General features: G+C 50.0%; 1 protein-coding gene across 6 annotated transcripts in view; it reads right to left on the minus strand.

The window, feature by feature from the left end:
- Positions 1–1487: 1487 nt before the first annotated feature.
- SIRPA (signal regulatory protein alpha) overlaps positions 1488–19366 on the minus strand; it is a 46255-nt gene continuing 28376 nt past the window's right edge. For 4 of the 6 annotated variants that reach the window (XM_003904962.4, XM_031656625.1, XM_031656624.1 and 1 more), the window contains 5 exons: positions 18641–18973; positions 16487–16600; positions 13461–13485; positions 6483–6534; positions 1488–3941 (listed from right to left, as the gene is read on the minus strand). In XM_003904962.4, the coding sequence (XP_003905011.2) occupies positions 3693–3941; positions 6483–6534; positions 13461–13485; positions 16487–16600; positions 18641–18973 (773 nt within the window). In that variant the 3' untranslated portion in view covers positions 1488–3692. The remainder of the gene's footprint in view (positions 3942–6482; positions 6535–13460; positions 13486–16486; positions 16601–18640; positions 18974–19366) is intronic. The other 2 variants (XM_009216444.3, XM_021921178.2) reach the window with 1 other exon arrangement.

The following is a 19366-nucleotide window of genomic DNA, read 5'->3' on the forward strand; positions in this document are numbered from 1 at the left end:
TCCCAGAGGGAGGTGGAAAGCTGAACTCAGGCCACAGGCCAGGAAACTGCTGAGCTGTCTGTTACAGCCAAAGTCCTGGCCTGAGAGAAGGGTGACCTCTCTGAGCCCTGCAGGCAGCTCCTTGTTTCAGGTGGTCTCTGATCACATGGACCAGGCCAAGGGTGTAGAGATGATCCCCAGTGGGCTTGTGGATCTGAGTTCAAGTCTCAACTTGACTAAAGACTCATTGCGTGAGACTGGTCATGTCACATGCACTTCCAGAACCTTATCTTTCGTTCTTTGCAAAATGGGCACAACCAGAGCGATCTGATAGTCATGAGAATTAAATGAGGCAGTAAGTACAGTGTGGGGAAGAGTCAGATTCCCTGGCTTCAAACTGCTCTGCCATAGGACATTGGAGAAATGACTTCTCCGTGTCTTAGTTTCCTCATCTGTAAAGCACAGAGAACAAGAGTTCCTCCCTCATGTGGTAGTTGGGAGAATGAAATGGGTTATAGCTGTGAAGCACTTGGCACCACACTTGTCATAGCTATTATTAGCTATCATAGTGGTTAATTTTGCAGTCAGTGCTCAATACATGATGTACTGATTATTAACCCAGTGGCTAAGCATCAGGCACTGCAGTCATCCAGTTGGAATTGGAGGCTCAGTAACATCGCTCATTAGCTCTGTGACCTTGCATAAGTTACACCCCCTCTCTGTGTCATCTATAAAATAGAATCAGTAACATGATTGCCCTTGAGTCACAAGGTTTAAGAATTCATCAAAGTGTTGACACATAGTAACCACTAAATATTAACATATTTATGCCTTAACTTTATTACATAATTAGCACTAATATCATTAATGATCTAATGGAGGGAGAGAAAGGAAACTAACATTTATTGAGCACCCACTATAAACCAGCACTTGACATCAGTCATCTGGCAAGGATATTACAAGACAAGCATTAGATTTCTGCATTTGGTGGGGAAGGAAAGTGAGCCCCCAGGAGGGGGAGCCAGGTGTCCAAGATCCCATCAGTGTAAGAGGCCATGAGACTCAGCTATGCAGGGTCAGGGCAGGAAGGAAAGACACAAGCCTCAGTGATGGCCTGCCCAGTGCCAAGCATGGGCTCAGTGCTTCCAACCTCCTTGAATCCGCACAGTCACCCTGGCAGGGACTCTTCCTGCCCCACTGTGCAGACGTGGGGCCCAAGTCTCAAAGAGGTGCTGTTTGAATTCCCACAGCTACAAACAGCAGAGCCGAGATCCAAACTCAGTTGTCTGTATGGAATTTTATCTCAACCTTACACTGGCTCCTTCTGAGCCAGGGGAAACCAAAATCGTATGTCTCTAAAACCTAAGTGAGAAGCTCAAATGCTGTAGGTTGTTTCCAAACCCTGGGGTCCATTCAATCCTCTTCCAGGCCTTGGCAGGAGGGCGGGCAGCCCCTGACGCGGCCCCGGGGCACGCTCACAAAGACAAGAATACTGAACACCGGAAGGACTCATTATTACCCAGAAATCTTTATTACAAAAATATTTTGCAAGCCAAAAAGTTTAAGTTGCAACTATATACAAAATGGGGCCTGTTTCCTTCCCAGCAGTCTTAAAATAAACTCCTGAAACCATGCTCCTTCCGCAGGGTCGGTTCGACCTCTTCCTTTTCCTGGGGTTCAATACACAAGGTATGTGGAATCTCCAGGTTGCCAGGCTAAAGCTAAAGCTATACATCTTCCTTGGCCTTATTCCCTTATTTCCCCCTCCAAGAATTAAAATAAAATAAAATGAAAATGGCACCAAGAAAACATTCTTTTAAAATACTGAATGTGTTGTGTGCATGCATGTGCACACGTATGTGCTATCTCTGGGTAGAAGAGAGGGAGACGAAGGTTTACAAGCCAATCTGTTGGAATTTGGAACTAGCCCGAGCCAGGTGGCTGGGCCACTGTGGCTCCCAGATGCCACACGGGAGCTCTGGCCAAAGCTGTCCACATGGTCTATTGGCTCAGCTAATTCCTGGATGCCATCATTGAAATCACCAAGTGACCAGGCCCCAGAGAGCTGGGTCTGTGCTGAGCTCCTGCAGTTCCACCTGTAGGACCTTCAGGAATGGGCAGGATGGCTCAGCTTCTCACTTTTACAGCCTGAGCCAGAAATCCCTTGGGCATCCCAAGGCCAGGAGTCATGAACATTAGCGTCTCAACTCTTAAGAGTTATAGTGAAGACTGAATACTGGGTCACCCCTCTGGCCAACCTTCTGGGACAGAGTGGGAATCAGCCTGAGCTTCACAGCTGTACCACCCCCCTGGCTGTCTTCAATTTATTCCAGTTTGATCCCAGTAGGGTTTGAGCACAGAAATGGAAGATTTCTTCTTCAAGGATCAGCTCAGAAAGCCGGGATGGGGGTGGACACTAAAGGGGTAGGACAGACGGCCAGGGCCACTCTCCCTACCCTTTACTATGTGTTCCTAAAGTGCTTATGAGAGGTGGTGGGGAGGGGTGTCATCTTCACTATCCCCACTTTACAGATGAGCAGACTGAGGCGTTAGGTCTCGACAAGACTGCACTGTCAAGAGGCAGCCCTCAGCAGGCTGGACTTACCACGGCGGGGTCACAGAAGGCTGCAGTACCAGCCGCGTGGCTCGGCTGAGAACTTGGCCAAGTCAGTCCCAGTCAGAAGGCTAAGTGTCTCCAGGGAGCAGCTGACCTGATCTTTCTTGCCCGTTCTTGGGGTTCTGGGACTTGGAGGAACTCAGTCTTTGCTGTAAGAAAATCCCTCCAGGACAACAAACTGTTAAACCTCAGACTTCACAAGACCCAACCATGGACTTCAACACATGACAGAGAGCCAAGATCACGTTGCTGTTGTTTTAAGAAAAAAACAAAACAAAACACCACAGATCAAGTTTTCTAACACCTCAGTTTCAAGATTGCACATTTCACATTTCTCAGTAATTTACAGGCGTCCACAGCGAGATGTTGCTTAGTGCTAGCTGGAGGGGCAAGCTCAGGTCTAGAAGGGAGAGATGGGTCTGGGTGGAGCAACGCAGTTGGGCCCCAGGGAGTCTTGGAGAGACCCAAGGAAGCGGAGGGTTTTGTCTCCAGTCCTTTGGGAGGGGTCCTCTCCTCCTCCAGGACTCATGGCTCTTTAGCCTAGGGATGGGGGAGGCCAGGACTGTTGGCAGCAACCTCACCAAGTCTGGATATGGGTTCCAGAGATTTTTTTCCAGCTTTTCCATGGAAGGGGCAGTTTGATCTAAAGGGGAAATCTTCCCCCCTTAAGCCCCAGTTGGGTGGGGGTGGTGGTGGTGGTGGTGGTGGTGGTGGTCAGGGGGCCACCCTGGAAGCTCAGGCTTCGGAGCATCGGGGAGGCAGTCAAGGGTCTTCGAGACCCACGTGGTGATGGACGGAGGCACAAGAGTTCTTGGACCCCAGGCAGTTCTGGCCACTTCCCAGGTCGGTTCCCTGGCTGGTTTGGCACCATCAGCCTCCAGGTGTGTGGCAATGTGGGGGGAGGGGGCCGTGGCTGCCCAGGAAGTACTGGAGAGCCAAGGAGGGGTGGGGAGAGAAGAGCCACCCTGGCCCCTGGGTCCCAGAGCCTGCACCGCCCCAGCCCTCCGGGAACTGGGTTGGCTGTGCTCATCACGGCGGCTCCCTGTGGGACAAGAAAGCACGTGGAGATGGGTGCTAGAGCAAACCACGGTCCCATTCACTTCCTCGGGACCTGGACGCTGGCATACTCTGAGAAGGATGGCTCGGGCTTGGGGGCCGGCTGCTTGGGGGTTCGGTTGAGGTGGACCATGTCCAGGTCAGCGTAGGTGAGGGTGTCCTCCGATGCGGGCTGCGGGCTGGTCTGAATGCTGGCATACTCTGTGTGGTTGTTGGGCTCCGCGGCCCGGGGAGCGGGCTTCTTCCCCTTGGGCAGGTTCAGGTCTGCATATGTGATATCATTTGTGTCCTGGATTTAAAATACCCAAAGAGAAAGTCATGAGAAGGTCATTCTAGAGGCCCTGGCCCACTCACTCAAACTAAATACCAAGTCTGGATGCTTCTGTGTCCTCTCGGCCCACACTGGCTCAGCCATAAGTCCTGTTCTCCTCATCTCTTGCCAACGTTACTTGCCTCCAGCCTTGCCCCTTCCCATCCACCCTCCTCCTCACCCTGCCTGAAGGGTCTTTCTGACCCACACAGTGTGGTCCCCTCACAGCCCCGCCTCAGTGTCACCTCCTCCCGCTCCTGCCTCCTCCCAGCCTGAACCACCTGTAGTCTTCGCCCATTTCTCATGTTCCTCCCTCTGCCAAGGGTGTCTGTCCTGCTTCTCCTTGTAACAAATCCCCATCCACCCTGTAAATTTCAGATGAAGCACGGCTCATCCTAAGACCCTTCCTGGCCCTCCCCTCTCCTGGCAGGGTCCAGGTTCCTTCTTTGTGCTTCCTCAGCCCATGTTTGTTTTCCATCACAGGACCCACCACCCAGGACCGTGTCTGTTTGGGGGCCTGAGTAGGTGCTGATGGTGATGTGTGTGGGGACATTCATTAATGTACGCATTTATTCTACAAATATCCACTGGGCATTTGTTATGATTCAGAAACCAAGGCTGGCACAGAAGAAGTCTGATTCATACTGAATAAATAGGATGGCAATAATTTCAGCTTCACTCAGGGCAAAGCTGGAGACAGGGAGCCAGAGAACAGGGGCAGTATAAGAATGAGATCGCCAGTTAGCAAAGCGGGAAACATTCTGGAGTCAGAAAGTCTGGGTTTGAATCCTGGTTCTAGCTCAGGGATTTTGAGCAACTCACTTAACCTCTCTGGGTCTCAGTTTCTCCATCTGTAAAGAGGGGATGATAATAGTGTCTACTGCCAGGGTTACTGTGAGAATGGAATGAGATTATCCAGGTAAAGCGTTTAGAAAAGAGCCTGGTACATATTGAGCATCTGTCTTCAATAAATGTTCGCAATCATTAACCACTTAGCAAACCTGGATACCTCCCATGTGCTAATCCTATCAACCTGCCACTGCCACCTCAAAATCGCCCATCATGAATGATAAACTTTGCTTCCTCTGTGACTGGCCCCTGCGTGACAGAACAGAATAAAGCTACCACCAACCGGCACACCTCCTAGCTGGTGCACGGTAATGGCCCATTTCAGTTCTCAGGGCTTACAAGCAGCACACAACCACGCAGATCACCCATCCACTCTTACCACAACCTACTTGGGAAGGATTATCTATTCCACTTTGCAGCTGAAGACACTGAGACCAAGGGAGGTTAAATAAAGTGGACAAAGTTGTCCAGCTGGCAAAGAACCAAAGTGTGTTGGACTCTGCGGCTGTGCTCTTAGCACACAGCTCCTGTCCTGAGCCCTGCGTGCTCTCATTTACTTCTGTCTGGGAAATCCACGTTGATAGCATGCAACTCCCTCCCTGGCCAGGGCTAGCACCTGGCACTGGAATCGCAGGCACTCTGCCAGCTGGGCCGTGACTGTCTGGCTGTCCAGTGAGTGGCACATAGTGGGTGCCCGGTAAGTCTCTGCTGATGTGAATTTCGTGCAGGTGTCCATGACCCGTTTTTCCACCATCATTTTTTTCCCCCAGAAGATTCCAGGAGGAAGTCCAGAAGTAGAATGACAGGGGAGAAGGTCTCCCTCTCTCATGACTGGAAACGGTTTTGTTTTTCCTAATTACTACCTGAGCTCATGTCTGGGGCTGCCGGGGTACCCCATGGGTCACAAGGGCAGGGCCAAGGCATTTTGGTCTACAAATGCTGTGCCTTTCACCAGCCCGACAACAGATTACATCTAAAAAGATGACAACTGCCTTGGAAATGTCAAGGACAGCTGGCGCACTCTCGTTCCGGGTTCAGAGCAGGACCTGTCTTGTTACAAGATGCTGAGGAGCCCTCTGCCTTCAAGGTCTGACAGCGTCAGCCGGTGATAAGCAGGGCTAGGTTTCTCAGAAACCACGTTGCCTGCAAAATCATCTCAGCAATGTTGACCAGAAACCTCCAGCTTAAGCAAGTGTGCCCTTGTGTGAGGTAATAAATGACATGGGGTCTTTCCATCAGCAAAGGTGGGAGAGGCCCTGGCAGGCTGGCTGTGCAATTACAGCATAGAAAAGCCTGGCTGTGAGGAGGAGTGGGCAGTGAGCTGGGAGTGGCGCTCCTGGTAGAGGGATGGGTCTGGGCAAATGCACAGAGGTGGGAAGGCACAATCCACACTAAGGGAGCTGCAGCCTGACTCCAGGGCACCATTTTATAGGACGGATTGTGAATGGTGCCCCTGGGGAGTTGTGCAATGGGTAGCACTGAGTCAGGAGGCTGCAACAGCCACTGTTGGCTGCAGCAGAGAGAAGGAATATGCACAGGACATGGGGAAAGCTAGGAATGTAAGATCCTCCACCCTGCACCCCACAGGGAGTCTTAATTTAGAACCAGATCTGCAATTCCGGTTGATGTGAAGCAACCACGCCATGGAGTTTCCCAGGAAGGGCATCTCACCAAGGATTGTACCTGGGTTATTTCTCTGGCATTCTTCTCAGGCTCATGCAACCTAAAAAGGAAAGAGACACACAGATAAAAATACCCTCACTATCTAAAGTGCTCATGCAAATTGATAAGAATAACATTTAGGCTCCACTTTCTATATGGGTTGAGGACATGGATGAAGGACTCATAATAGAAACACAACTGCACATCAAATGTTTGGACAAAGGGGTCAATCTCACTAAAAAGGAATTGTAAACAATGCACTATCATTTTTTTTTAACCTACTCTATTGGCAAGGATCTTTAAAAATTATAATACTTGGTGTTGGGGAAGCTATGGTGAAATGAACTGGAGCTTGCATACGTCGCTGGTGGGAGAGGCAAACCAGTACAATCCTTTTGGGAAGCAGCTGGCAAAATCAAGAGCTTGGAAGATGTCCTCATCCTTTTGACTCATAATTGCACTTTTTTTGGGGGAATTCAAAATATAGAAAAAGCTTTCAACACAAAGGCATTTGTCAAGGGCGGGATGGGGGAGGTTTGTATCTTAGGGTTCTGCCAATTGGGACTGGTTAGGGAAATTAGGATAAATCCACAGATAAAGATTTAAAAGGTTTATGAGGAGGTTTTTTTTAAAGTTACAAATGCTTACATTAAAATGATAAGTGAAAAAGGAAAATTCTCTGTGGGATTATCTCAATTATGAAAAATGTGTGGATAACACTGGAAGGAAACATAGCAAAATGCAAACTGCAGTGGTCTTTGCATGGTATTTTTTTTCTCCTTTTTAGTTTCCCATATTCTCCAAATGTTCTGTATTATAAACATCTATGTATCATCATTAAAGAAAGAAAAGAAAAAGACCAAGATGTCCAAGTTAATCAAAGAAGTTGTTCGTGCACTTGCTTCTGTAATTGGAGGCCACGGCTTGACTCACTGGAGGGTCACGGTCAAGGTGATGAGCATACCAGAGCCACTGGCTTGGCAGAAGTTGTGTAAATTCTCAAGCCGGCAACCCCGGGGATGTTAGCATGGATAATGTCAGAAATGAGCAGTGGGGCTTGGCAGCAGGGTTATTAATGGATTTGGCATGAGTGCTTGGCTCCGAAAGCAGTTCTGAGACATGACAAGCCCCACGTGGCCACAGAAAGAACCCTTCAGGAGCAGGGCCACGTCCGCTGGGGAAGATCACACAGATCTGTCCCCACCCTACTGGCCTCCAGCCTTCCTGGAGCTCCCCACTGGCTGGCTGGTTCAAGTCCAACTCATCGCCCTGCTCCGTGTCCCACGTGGCCTGGCGTGCTGCCTCCAGGCTAATTCACTGCCCTGTCCTCATGTACCCACTCATCTACCCACCAAATATTTCAGGGGGGGTACATTTGATGTTATGTACTTCATGCTTCAATAGCAGCATGAAGGACCCCCTTGATCATTTTTCTTCTTGGCTAACTTTCGTGTCTCCTTCAAGACTCAACTATGGTGTCACCTTGTGATGGCTCTGCCGACGGTGCTGGGCTGGCTGGGCTGCCCCTCCGTGACAATCTCAGATCTCCTGTCTATCTGCATATCTGGTTTCTATTGCTGTCTGCCTGCCTGCCATGCTTCCTCACCACATGTGCTCAAAAACAGTGACTTGGAATGAATGCCAGTCAGGCTGCCCCAGGGCCTTTGCATGCTTTGGGCTGCTGCCTCTTCATCTGCTTCAATCCTTTTCTTCCTTCAGATGCTATTTTAAACAGTCTTGTCTTGGAGAATCTTAACTGAACCCCCAAACTCCATTCTCAAAACACTGTGTTCTTCTCTTTCAAAGCAATTTCAGACTACAACCAATTACCCATTTCCCCATATTTGTCTCTCCCTTGGATTTTCCTATTTCAGTGAATAGCTCTACCATTGCTCATCTTGTGCTCAGGCTGGAGAAGTAGGAGTCAGCCCTGATTCTTCTCTTCCTTTACAGTTCTCGTCTAATCCAACCTAGGGCTGGTCGGCTCCACCTCCAAATTATCCATCAAAGCCAGCCACCCCATCCTCTCCACCATCTTAACTCCCCTGATTCCTGAAGAACCTCCTCCTTGATCTCCCCACCTCTATTCCTGCTTCCCTGCCCTCCATTCTCCCTATCTCAAATGCATAAGTGATGTCATGCTACTTTTCTGCTCACAATGCTCAAGCCCTCTATAATCACTCCAAGGTGGTCAAGTGACACCAGCTCCAAGGCTCAGCCCGGCCGACTGCTCTAGGCTCCATCCCTCTCCTGCCTCTGCTCCGCTCCAGCTCCTCTGTCCTCCTCTGCGCTCTGTGCATGCATCTGACTGCTCCTGTCTCAGGGTCTTGGCACTGGCTGTTCCCTCTGATTGGTGTAGTCTTGTCCCAGATATTCCCATGGCTGGAGCCTCCTCATCCTTCTAAATGTCACCTTGCAGATAAGCCCTCCCTGCTCACCCAAGACCTTACCTCCTTGATCTGCTCTATCCCTTACCTGGCTTCATTGTATTTAGTCAGCAGCTGCACCACATCCTTCATTAACTTTCCAGCTTGTCTGGTAACCTGTCTCCTCAGCGGACCATCAGTTTCACACAGGGAGGAACTGGGCCAGTCTCATTCACTGCTGAAGCCCCAGCACCAAGAACCGGGCCAGTCTCATTCACTTCTGAAGCCCCAGCACTAAGAACTGGGCTGGCACATCATTAGCAGTCCATATGTATTTGTTGAATGAATGAATGAATGAGTGAGTGAATGAATGAATGAAATCTTTCTCACTGGCTCTTAAGTGCCATGAGACCAGGGGTGGGCCTTTTCTCCTCCCCTTTGCAACTCCCAGCTCAAGGCCTGGCACTGAGTTAGGCTCAGTCCAGATGAATAAATGAAAGACTCAGGGAAGCCCTAAATATTCCAAGAATAAATGCAGTGAATGTCTGACAAGTGAATAAATGGCTGATTGAATGAACCCTAGTGCCCAATTAAGGGAGCAGAGAGACACGTTTTTCTCTCGTCTGAGCTGGGGAAGATTACAGACAATGTTCTGTCTGTACATTCCTAACCCAGGGAGTTAGAGAGAGCCAATCCCTCCACCAGCCCTGCAACCTGAAGAACCCTTTGAGCTCAAAGTGGCAGCCTCCCGGCTTGCAGCCTCCCTGAGGTGCTCGGCTGTTACTCACACCAACGTCCTCTGGAAAGTGTCTGATCCCAGCAAGCCAAAGCCGAAGCCGGCTGAGGCATGGGAAACCACCATTAGCACTCACTAGCTATTGCTTTGGTTTAGAGAGATGAAAGGGAGCAAGTGATCTCATGGCTCCCTTGGTAGGCTCACGCTGGAAAAATAAAAAACAGGCAGAAAACGGTTGGTTTCTCTGGGGAAGAAGAAATAGACAGCAGGAAGCATGGGAACAGTCATGAAGGCACCAGCTTTCGTGCAAGAGATGTCAAGGCTGAAGTCATCATTCTGGTGCTTCCTAGCCGCAGGACCTTGGGAATATCATGACTTCTCTGGGCCTCAGTTTCCTCAACCATAGGATAGGGAACAATAAGAACCTGATAGAACAGCGGTTCTCAAAGTGTGGCTTGGGAAGAACAGCATCAGCACCACCTGAGAACTTGTGGAAATAGAGATTCTCCATCAGGGACTTTGAGGGTGGGGCCCAGTAAGCTGTGTTTTAACAAGTCTTTGGGGATTCTGTAACACACTCAAGTTTGAAAACCACTGTTCTATAAAATTGGGATAGTGATAAATCATAGGGTTTCTGCAAGAATTAAAGTCACAATTGGGCTAATATACATAAAGGCATAGACAGTGCCAGGAGCACAGTAAGTACTCAATAAATGGTAGCTGCTAATGATGCCATTATTATTGACAATGTCCTATTCTTCCAGAAACTCATTGTCTAATCAGGGAGGTAAAACAAGTAAAAAATAATGACAACAGGGCGGGGCGCAGGGGCTCACGCCTGTAATTCCAGCACTTTGGAAGGCCGAGGTGGGTGGATCACCTGAGGTCAGGAGTTCAAGACCAGTCTGACCAACAAGCAGAAATCCCATCTCTATTAAAAATACAAAATTAGCTGGGTGTGGTGGTGCATGCCTATAATCCCAGCTACTCAGGAGGCTGAGGCAGGAGAATCATCTGAACCCAGGAAGCAGAGGTTGCAGTGAGCCGAGATTGTACCATTGCATTCCAGCCTGGGCAACAAGAGCAAAACTCTGTCTCAAAAAAAAAAAATAAATAAATAAAATAATAATAACAACAAAAACAAAAAAGAGAGATCCTTCTAGATGGGGCTGTGTAGTCACCAGGAAGCAGTATTTTAGGGATTCAGAGAAGGCAGAGTGGGAAGTGCTACAGTGGTTTAGGATGGCATTCATTCACTCATTCATTCATCCACTCACTCATTCATCCATTCATTCATTCACTCACTCATCCATTCATTCACTCATTCATTCATTCACTCATTCATTCATTCATTTGTTCATTTGTTCATTCAATAAACCTTTACTAAGCACCTATCCCATTCCAGGCATGGTGCCAAGTTTAGCAGCTATTTGCAGTGAACCTTAGGGACATGGGCCCTGGCTTCAAGGAGTGGGTTATGAAATGGGACAGGTGCAGAGACACCTTGAACACACCAGGTGTCCATGCTGGGGCACCAGGAAGGTTCACAGGAAGCCCCCCAACTCTGGAGGATGTCATGCCCTTGCTGACCTCAGGAGGAGCAGGAGGTGACCAGGTGACAGGAGGGGTCCCACTCTAGCTACCATATTGCATAACTCCAGGGGGTGCCATTCACAGAGCCCACTGTGCCTGCCACCCCTGGAGCTGGGGGACCCTGGGTAGTGCATGAGCAGGGGCAGGGAGCACACCTCAGCAGACAGGGCAGTGTGCAAGGGGGAGGAGGAGAGTGAGGGCCCAGCCTGTGGGGAAGGGGAGGAGCACAGTGTGGTTGAGCCATGAAATGTGAGGACAGGGGGTAGAAGAAGTGAAACTGTTCAAGGCAACTGGACCACAAGGGGCCCAGAAGCCTCAGGGAGGCATCTGGACTTTATCTGGAGGGACAGGGAGAGCCACTGAAGGTTTTTTGGGCAAATGATAGAAACGAGTCTTGCCCTTGGAAGAGTGTCCTAGGTGTGGGAGTGTGACAGGCACAAGCATGACAATAGGAAAACACACGTGCCCAGAAGGCAGTGAAGAGCCTAGTTTTGCTGGAGAGGTGGCTCTGCTTGTTCGGGGGAGGAGAAGGCCAGAAGGTTGGGCAGGGCTCAGACCAGGAGGGCCCCTGTGGAGATCAGAGCAAGAAGCAAGGCTTTATCCCAAGAGTACCTTGGACTCACACTGCTGGGCAGAAGCGGGGCACCCGATGCTTCCCAGAGCCTTCTCTGGCAGAAGAGCTGCTCCTGCTACATGCAACTGCTTTGCCTGGTATTTGCCTCATCACTCCACCCATCACCTGCACCCCCCAACTCAGGATACAGCACTCTATTGCCCCCAACCTTGAGGTGGTCCTTAACCCTACAGTCAATCTATCAGCAAGTCCTCTTGGGTCTACCTTCAAAATATATCTAGAATCTGAGCATTTCTCAGCCTATCCCACCACTTTGGTCCAGTTCACCATCTTTTCCTGCCTGGACCGGGACCGCTACGGTCAGCTACACACCCTCACCTCCTGTAGCATGGGCTCCACATGTAGCCAGGTGACACTTTTAAAACAAAAGTCAGATCATGTCCATCCTGTGGTTCTTCATCCCACTGGGGATAAAATCCCGAGTCCTTCTAACACCCACAGGCCCCACTCCAGATCATCATTTCCTATTCTGTAATTCTGGAACCCAGAAAGCTCTAAACAATCGAAAGACTGGCACTATGCAGTTGCTGGCAAAACCTGGTCTGAACCAACACAAAGCTATTTATAGTTTTATTTATCACCCTTAGCACGGATGTCTACATGGTTCTATGCAGATAGGTTCACATGGCAGATTACGGTGTGCTGCCTCTGCTCTGCTGGGGATGAAGATCAGAGGCCTTCCAAAAAGCCGATAAAGGCTTTTCACAAAATGGTTCATAATAGCTCTTGCTACAGGGGCATCTGCGAAGGACAAGATGCCGAGGACCTGCATCTTCCTGACCTCATCTTCTTCCTCTCCTTCCCTCTGGCCTAGCACACAGCCCTCCTCTCTGGCCCAGCATGCTCCTCTCCATCGTAGCTCACTAGTTTCAGGCACCTGCTTGCATCCCCTTTTCAGAGGCAGTCCCTTCCTCTGCCTAAGACAGCCCCCCACCATTCACCTCCATCCCCTTGCAGGGTAGGAGTTGTCGCCACCTGATATGACACCATGAATCACTTTATTTCTGCGTTTATGCCTGTTTCTCTTGCCGGCGTCTGAGCCCCATGAAAGCCTAGGCTGATTCTTGTTTACTGCTGTATCACCAGCTGGTCCTAAGCAGGGCTGGCACACAGTAGGGACTCAAGTCACTAAAAATGTGAATCAACAAACTAAAGTGCCATCGGTGACGTAACGTCACCGCCTGAGCCTCTGACCAGGCTGTGAGCTTGCAGAGGGCACAGATTCTATCCAACTCATCCCAGCATTCCAGGGCCACAGCACGCCAAGGTACTCAATAAATATTTACTAAACAAAGGAAAGAGTAAAGTATACAACTTGGATCTGGGAGGATGCATCCGGTGGCGTGTGCAGGATGTCTGTGAGGACAGAAAGCCCGGGAGGTCTCTGCCCCAGTCCACGTGGAATTAGACAAGGGTCTTGTTGTCTGGGGAGAGCAGGCAAGAAATCAGCGCCTCTGTGCACCAAAATAAAACCCCTCATCTGGGACAATAATTAAAAACAGCATGACCCAGTGCAAGGAGATTACAGAGGAGAGAAAGAGACACGTTGACCAACACATCGGTGAGGTCAGTGGACGTGGATTATGCTTTATAGTCTGGGGGGCTGTGAAACAACCAAATAATAACTTCAAGAGGATCTGGACCAATGATGCACTTACCTTGTAGAGGAAGTGGAGCCCTGGGCTGAAAGACAAAAGAAACAAAAGCCTGTTGTTTAACTAGAAGCACACTTTTCTTATGTAACTATTTTCTGGCGAAAGGTTTGCCTCCAGGGACATGGAGAGGAAATACTGTAATCACACCCTTGGAACCACAGGAGACCCCCGTGCCCACCCAGTGGGCATCCTCTTCCACCAAGGAAGCCTGTGAGGGAGTAAGCTAGATGGTCCTGCTTTTCCACTTGCGGAAGCTGCCAGGGGTCCAAAAGCAGTCTTCAGCCTGGGAGGGGACAACTGCCCTACCTCTGTCTGGGTCTCACCTCCGTTCAACCACAAACCTCAGTGGAGACCCTCCAGTAAGCCTAGTCCCATTCAGTGCTCTTCGTGGCTTGAAAACAGATTCTAGCAGGGCTGCAAATCGGGGATCAAGTGTGAACCCCGAGTCTGCTACCCATTCACTCACTGTATGACCCTGGGTGGGTCACTTCCTCTCTCTGAGCTTCTATAACTTGCAGGGTTGGGCTGAGCATCCATTTATTTACATGCCACCACTTTCCAAAAAAAGGATCTTGGAAGGAAAGAAAGTGTCCATCTGGTTTAGAGGTTTTAAACCTGTGATATGGGGTAACCCACAGAGAAGCCTCCAGGGTTCAGCAGCCATTTGACTCCCATTTTGCTGTAAAATTGTAATTAAAAGCAACATGCACACCCAAATGCACTCTGCACCGCACTTTAATAGGCTGCAGGCTGCCACAGTGCAAGAATTCTTGCTGCCGGGTTAACGCTTGGTGCCTGGGCAGGTCCTGGATCTTCAGGTGAGGAGTACCTCAGTTGGAAGCTCTGCTCAGCACCGAACGTCTGAGTGGAGGCTGACAGGTTGCAAAGTGCTGGACACAAGTCATCTCTGGGAATCCAGTGACAGGACACCAGTCACCCCCCTTTTACACCAGAGACTAGGTGACTCCTCAGGGTCACACAGCTGGGTAGTGGTTGAGTTGAAATCAGGACATTTCACTGTGGGCATTGAGAGGCTGGGCAGACCCCTCCAGGGCCTAATGAGGGAGAAGGGGGGTCTAGTTATGGTGGAGGGAGGTAGTGTGCAGGGTGGTCCTAGACGTGGTCCTTGGGTTTAAATTCTGGCCCCACCACCTCCTGGCTGTGAGGCCCTGAACAAGTTTTATAACTTTCCCACGCCTCAGTCTCCTCATCTGTAAAGTGGGGTTAGTAATGTCACCCATGAGGTCTGTGGTGAAGACTGACTGTTACTACAGGGAAAGCCCTGTGAGCAGTTCCTGGCACATTGGAATTGCCGGGGGATACTAGCCGTCCCTGTCACTGGAGCCTGTGTTTGAGAGCTAGGCTCTGCACACAGACCCGCCACTTGGGCTGGGTGCCCTTTACCAGAGCTGCAGCTCTGCAAACTCCATTCCTCCTCTGCAACACCTAAGCCCACAGTAATGAGCTCACACGTGTCAGGAGCCTGGCAAGTTGCCTGGGGCTGAGACTCAGAAAGGATGGCCAGGATTTCACTATCGGCCGCTACGAATGCTTCATCCCATGGGATGGGTTGTCACCTTTGGTGGGGAAGGGACCTGCTTCCCCACCCAAGGAGGAGTCCTCCCTTTGTGGGGCTCTCCAGGAACTTTAGGGAACCCATTGGGTAGGCGTCTTGGTGGGACATCTTGCAGATTCTGGAGAAGCAGGGCCTGACTCCAACCCTCCCAGACAGGAGCATGAGGCTTGGCCAGTATCTCAGAGCCAGCCCAGGAGGGAGGGAAGCCTGGGAGGTAGAGGTGAAAGAGCTACCGAAGGGATGCGTGATTAGTGTACAGTGTGCCCATCCAAGCTCAGCTGTGCCAGGCCACAGAAAGGCAGCTCGGGACAGCACTTGTCCCTTTGGAGGTGGTGGGTCACAACCAGCATTTTAAACAGAAAAAAGAATATGACAAAAAAGAAAGTATCAGTTTTAATTTTATATACAAAGGGTGTGTGTATGTGTTGGGTTGAGATGTGAAATGTATTTCTATCTCGTAATAAAAAAAGGTTGCAGAAATACCAGCTTAAAATTGTCATCTACAAGAGTGGGAAAAAGAACATGTATTTATGGCGATTCTAGAATGTGTCAGACCCGTTATTTCACATGGGCTTATTTGGATCTTGTAACTTCTCCAAGACAGGCGTGGCTAAACCCATTTTACAGATGGGGAAACTGAGGCTTCTAGCGGCCAAATTGCTTAGCGGATACAACCAGGGTCTGGAACCCTGGTTTGTCTGACTTCCAAGTCAGAGGCCCTGCCACAGCAACAACCAACCCTCCCAACAACCAACACACACACACACAGACACAAGACACACATAACACATGCACACGAACAAGGGGAAGCTGTGCCCTGGGTTTGACCCTGTGCCCTCCTGCTGTGCAGTCAAAGACTATGCACCTTGCCCTGTGAGGGGGCTTTCTAGGGAGGTGGCTCATAGTTCCGGGCTCACATACAATATGGGGAATACTCAGGGCTAACATTTATTGAGCACTTGTGTGCCAGGTTACTTTCCTAACAGTTTCCATGCAATCACTTGTTAAGTCCTCCCAATCAAATGGTGGCGCTATTATCTCCATTCTCTCTGGCCTCCTGTCCAGGGGCTGGTCATGTAACCTAGATTTGTACCAGGAAAGCAGAAGTCTGCCGGGAGGCTCCTGGGAAAGACAATGTCCTCCCTGAGACAGGTAAGAAGAGCCCCTGCCTCCCCTCTTCCCAGGTTGGCAGCTCCCTTGCTCAGTAGTGGCCTCTTGAGGACATGGGGCCTGGGGCAGTGATGAGCATCTTGTAACCATGAGGAAGAAGCCACGGAGTGACTCACCCAGACTCTAACGTGGTGAGGCCACTGCCCCAGCCCCAGCACCACTACCTCTGGACTTCTTGCTACGGGCAGAAGATGATGTCCTTAACCCAAAACACCTAATGGCGTCTCCCTCTGAGGACAGTCCAGGGACAAACCCTTAGGGAGGAAGAGGGGAATGCACCCACCTTTCTTCTGTCTGATTCGGACGAGGTAGAGGGCTGCCATCAGTAGGGCCACCAGCAAGGTGCACACCACGCCCACCACAATATAGATGTTCCGTTCATTAGTTCCAGTATTCTCTAGGGACCACATGGAATAGAGGCTTCACGTATGCAGATTAAAAACAGAGAAAACCAAACCCACCACAGCATTTCACCACTAAGCAGGCATCATTAGCTGAGAACATCTGGCTGGGCCTTCTCAGATGTCTCGAGTCACATGGGCACACTCACGGGTCCGTACACACTTGCCCACAAGGCTCATCCATGAACAGCACAAAAACCATGCTGAGGTGCCAGGGGGGAATATATTTGCCGCTGACAGCTACAGAGGAACCCCTGCTGCAGGATACAGGCAGAAATCTCACTCCTGAGGAACAGAAACGTTCCTTCTCATCCGGAGTGAACCACAGAGCGGTCACGAGGGTATCCCAGATCCACTGGAAACTGAATCAGCAGCTGGAAGAAGGGGCAGTGTGGCTACCAGGGTCTGCACAGCTCAGGGGCTCACCACTGATCTGTGCCCGGCACCTGGGCCGTCACATTGGGCTCAGGAGTTAGCACAGGGGCTCTGAAGCAGGACTCCTGAAATGACAATGGAGGCTTGGCTGCCCAGGGCACAGGTAAGGGGGTCGTAGACTAGAACACAGTGGTTCATCAGGAGCAGGGCTCTAAGCCACAGAAAAGTGCTTTCAAATCAATGCCACTAAGTAGCTGTGTGACCCTGGGCAAGTCAGTTAAACCGCCCTCCAAACCCTGGCTGCTGCTTCTGTTATTGGGGCCAACGGTCATCTCTACCTCATTGGCTAAGTAAGGATTATATAACCAACCAACCAACCAACCAACCAACCAACCAACCAACCAGCTAACCAATTAACTCTTTCATCCTGTTTCACTCAAAAAGCATTTATTGAGTGCCTACTGTGGCCAGGCCCTGAAGCTACAATGCTGAGCAAGATAATTATGGCCCCTACCACCTGAGACTCAGAGCTGAGAGGTCATGAAGCTCATCCCCTTCAGCACAGCTACGAGCAAGTGGAGGCCCAAAGAGGCACTGACTTGTCCAAGGTCACACAGCAAGTCTGCGACACAGCTGGCATGGAAAGCCACACATCTTGTCTCCCGATGCCCTATACATCCTAGGAAAACCTGGCACTGGCCAATGCCCTACACGTCCCATGAAAACCCAGCATTGGCTGATGCCCTACACGTCCTATGAAAACCTGGCACTGGCCGATGTCCTACACGTCCTATGAAAACCCGGCACTGGTGAAACCAAACGGTCACTTTGACACAGCCCCAAGGCTCTCTTTTAGAGCTTCCCTGAAGGGTGCATGAAGGACATAAATGGCTTCTATTACTAATCCATGCAAGGGTTCTACTGTGTACAGGGCATCAGCCACATTGATAACAGGTGATGAAATATTCCATGGCTGCATTGAAATGCCAACCAGGTGCCACCATTTGCAAACAGAAGAGATGTACACCAACACCATGTTGCAGGGGCTGAGAAAATGATACCTTGACACCCTCACACTCTCTCAGGGGAGTGACAGCATTATCTCCTCCTTACATGAGTATGCCCTTTGGCCTAAAGTGTTCCTTGGGCAATCACACAGAAATAATCACATGTGGGATGGAACATGTACAAGGATGTTCACTGAAGCACTGACTGTACGTGAGACAAGCTGCAAACACCCTGAATGACTCCACCCCGGCTTCCAGTGGGGCAGGCTCCCAGTTGCAGCCAGGCAGATGAGGCAGAGGCTAGAAAGAGTAGGGAAGAGGGGCTGGGCCAGTGAGGAATGGGGAGCGTGACAACTATCAGGTGAAGAAGGCAAGATGCAGGACGCCATGAACAGATGGGCCCCCTCTCTCCCTCTTTCCTCCTGTGATATAAATATATGTCAAAAGATCTATCAAGATGTGCATCAAACCCTTACCAGTGGTGACTCTTGGAGTGTGGGATTTGGGGAAATGGAGCTGACATTAAAATTCTACTTTATATTTATAGACTTCTAGATTATTCTATAATAAGCAGGAATTACTACTTTTAACATTTAAAAAACCCACAAAACTAAAAGTTTAAAAGAGCTGGGTCAGCTGAAATAGAGGCCTCACCAGCGGCGGTATTTGAGCCCTGCTCCTTCGGGTGGGCTGAGACCTTCACGGAAAAGCTTTTGTTCACCGCTGGCTGCCCGTCATGCTCCACCTGGCAGGTGAGCTTCACATCATCCCTATGGGCAGACACATTCACCAGGAGCCAGCTCGTCCAGTTATAGGTGCCATCCTTGTTCTCTGGAAGGGCTGAGGCCATTTCTGTCCGGGACACGTTTCCATTCTCCAACCAGGTCAGCTGTAGTCTCTGGGGGTAGAACTTCGTCACCTGGCAGGTGACATTCACCTGGTTGTCTGCCCTCATGGACTGTTGAGTAACCTCCAAGAAGGGTGGAACTGAAACAGCACAGGGCAGAAGCTGTGACCTTGTGGCACAGACAGATCACAGGGAGGGCTCCATAACGTAGCTCCCACCACCACGGTGAGGGCGTCACCAGGACAGTGCTAGGCAGGCAGCACGTGCTCAGACATTGAGGGTGCTCTTTGCATATGAATGAAATTACTAAGTACAATGCCCAGCACACAGTAGGTGCTCAAGGACTGGTAGCTCCTACTAGGCTAAGAATGGGTGAAATCTATAAGCACCACCCCTGGCATGCAGTTGGAATGTTACAACTGTAGCAAAATAAAGAAAACCACCAAGCACATAGAGGCTTAGCTCATAGTAGGTGCTCATTAACTGTAGTTGCTATTGGTGAAATAAATGAAACTGTGAGCGCAGTCCTTGGC

The sequence above is a fragment of the Papio anubis genome, chromosome 16 (genome assembly GCF_008728515.1).
Source record: "Papio anubis isolate 15944 chromosome 16, Panubis1.0, whole genome shotgun sequence".
NCBI lineage: Eukaryota > Metazoa > Chordata > Mammalia > Primates > Cercopithecidae > Papio > Papio anubis.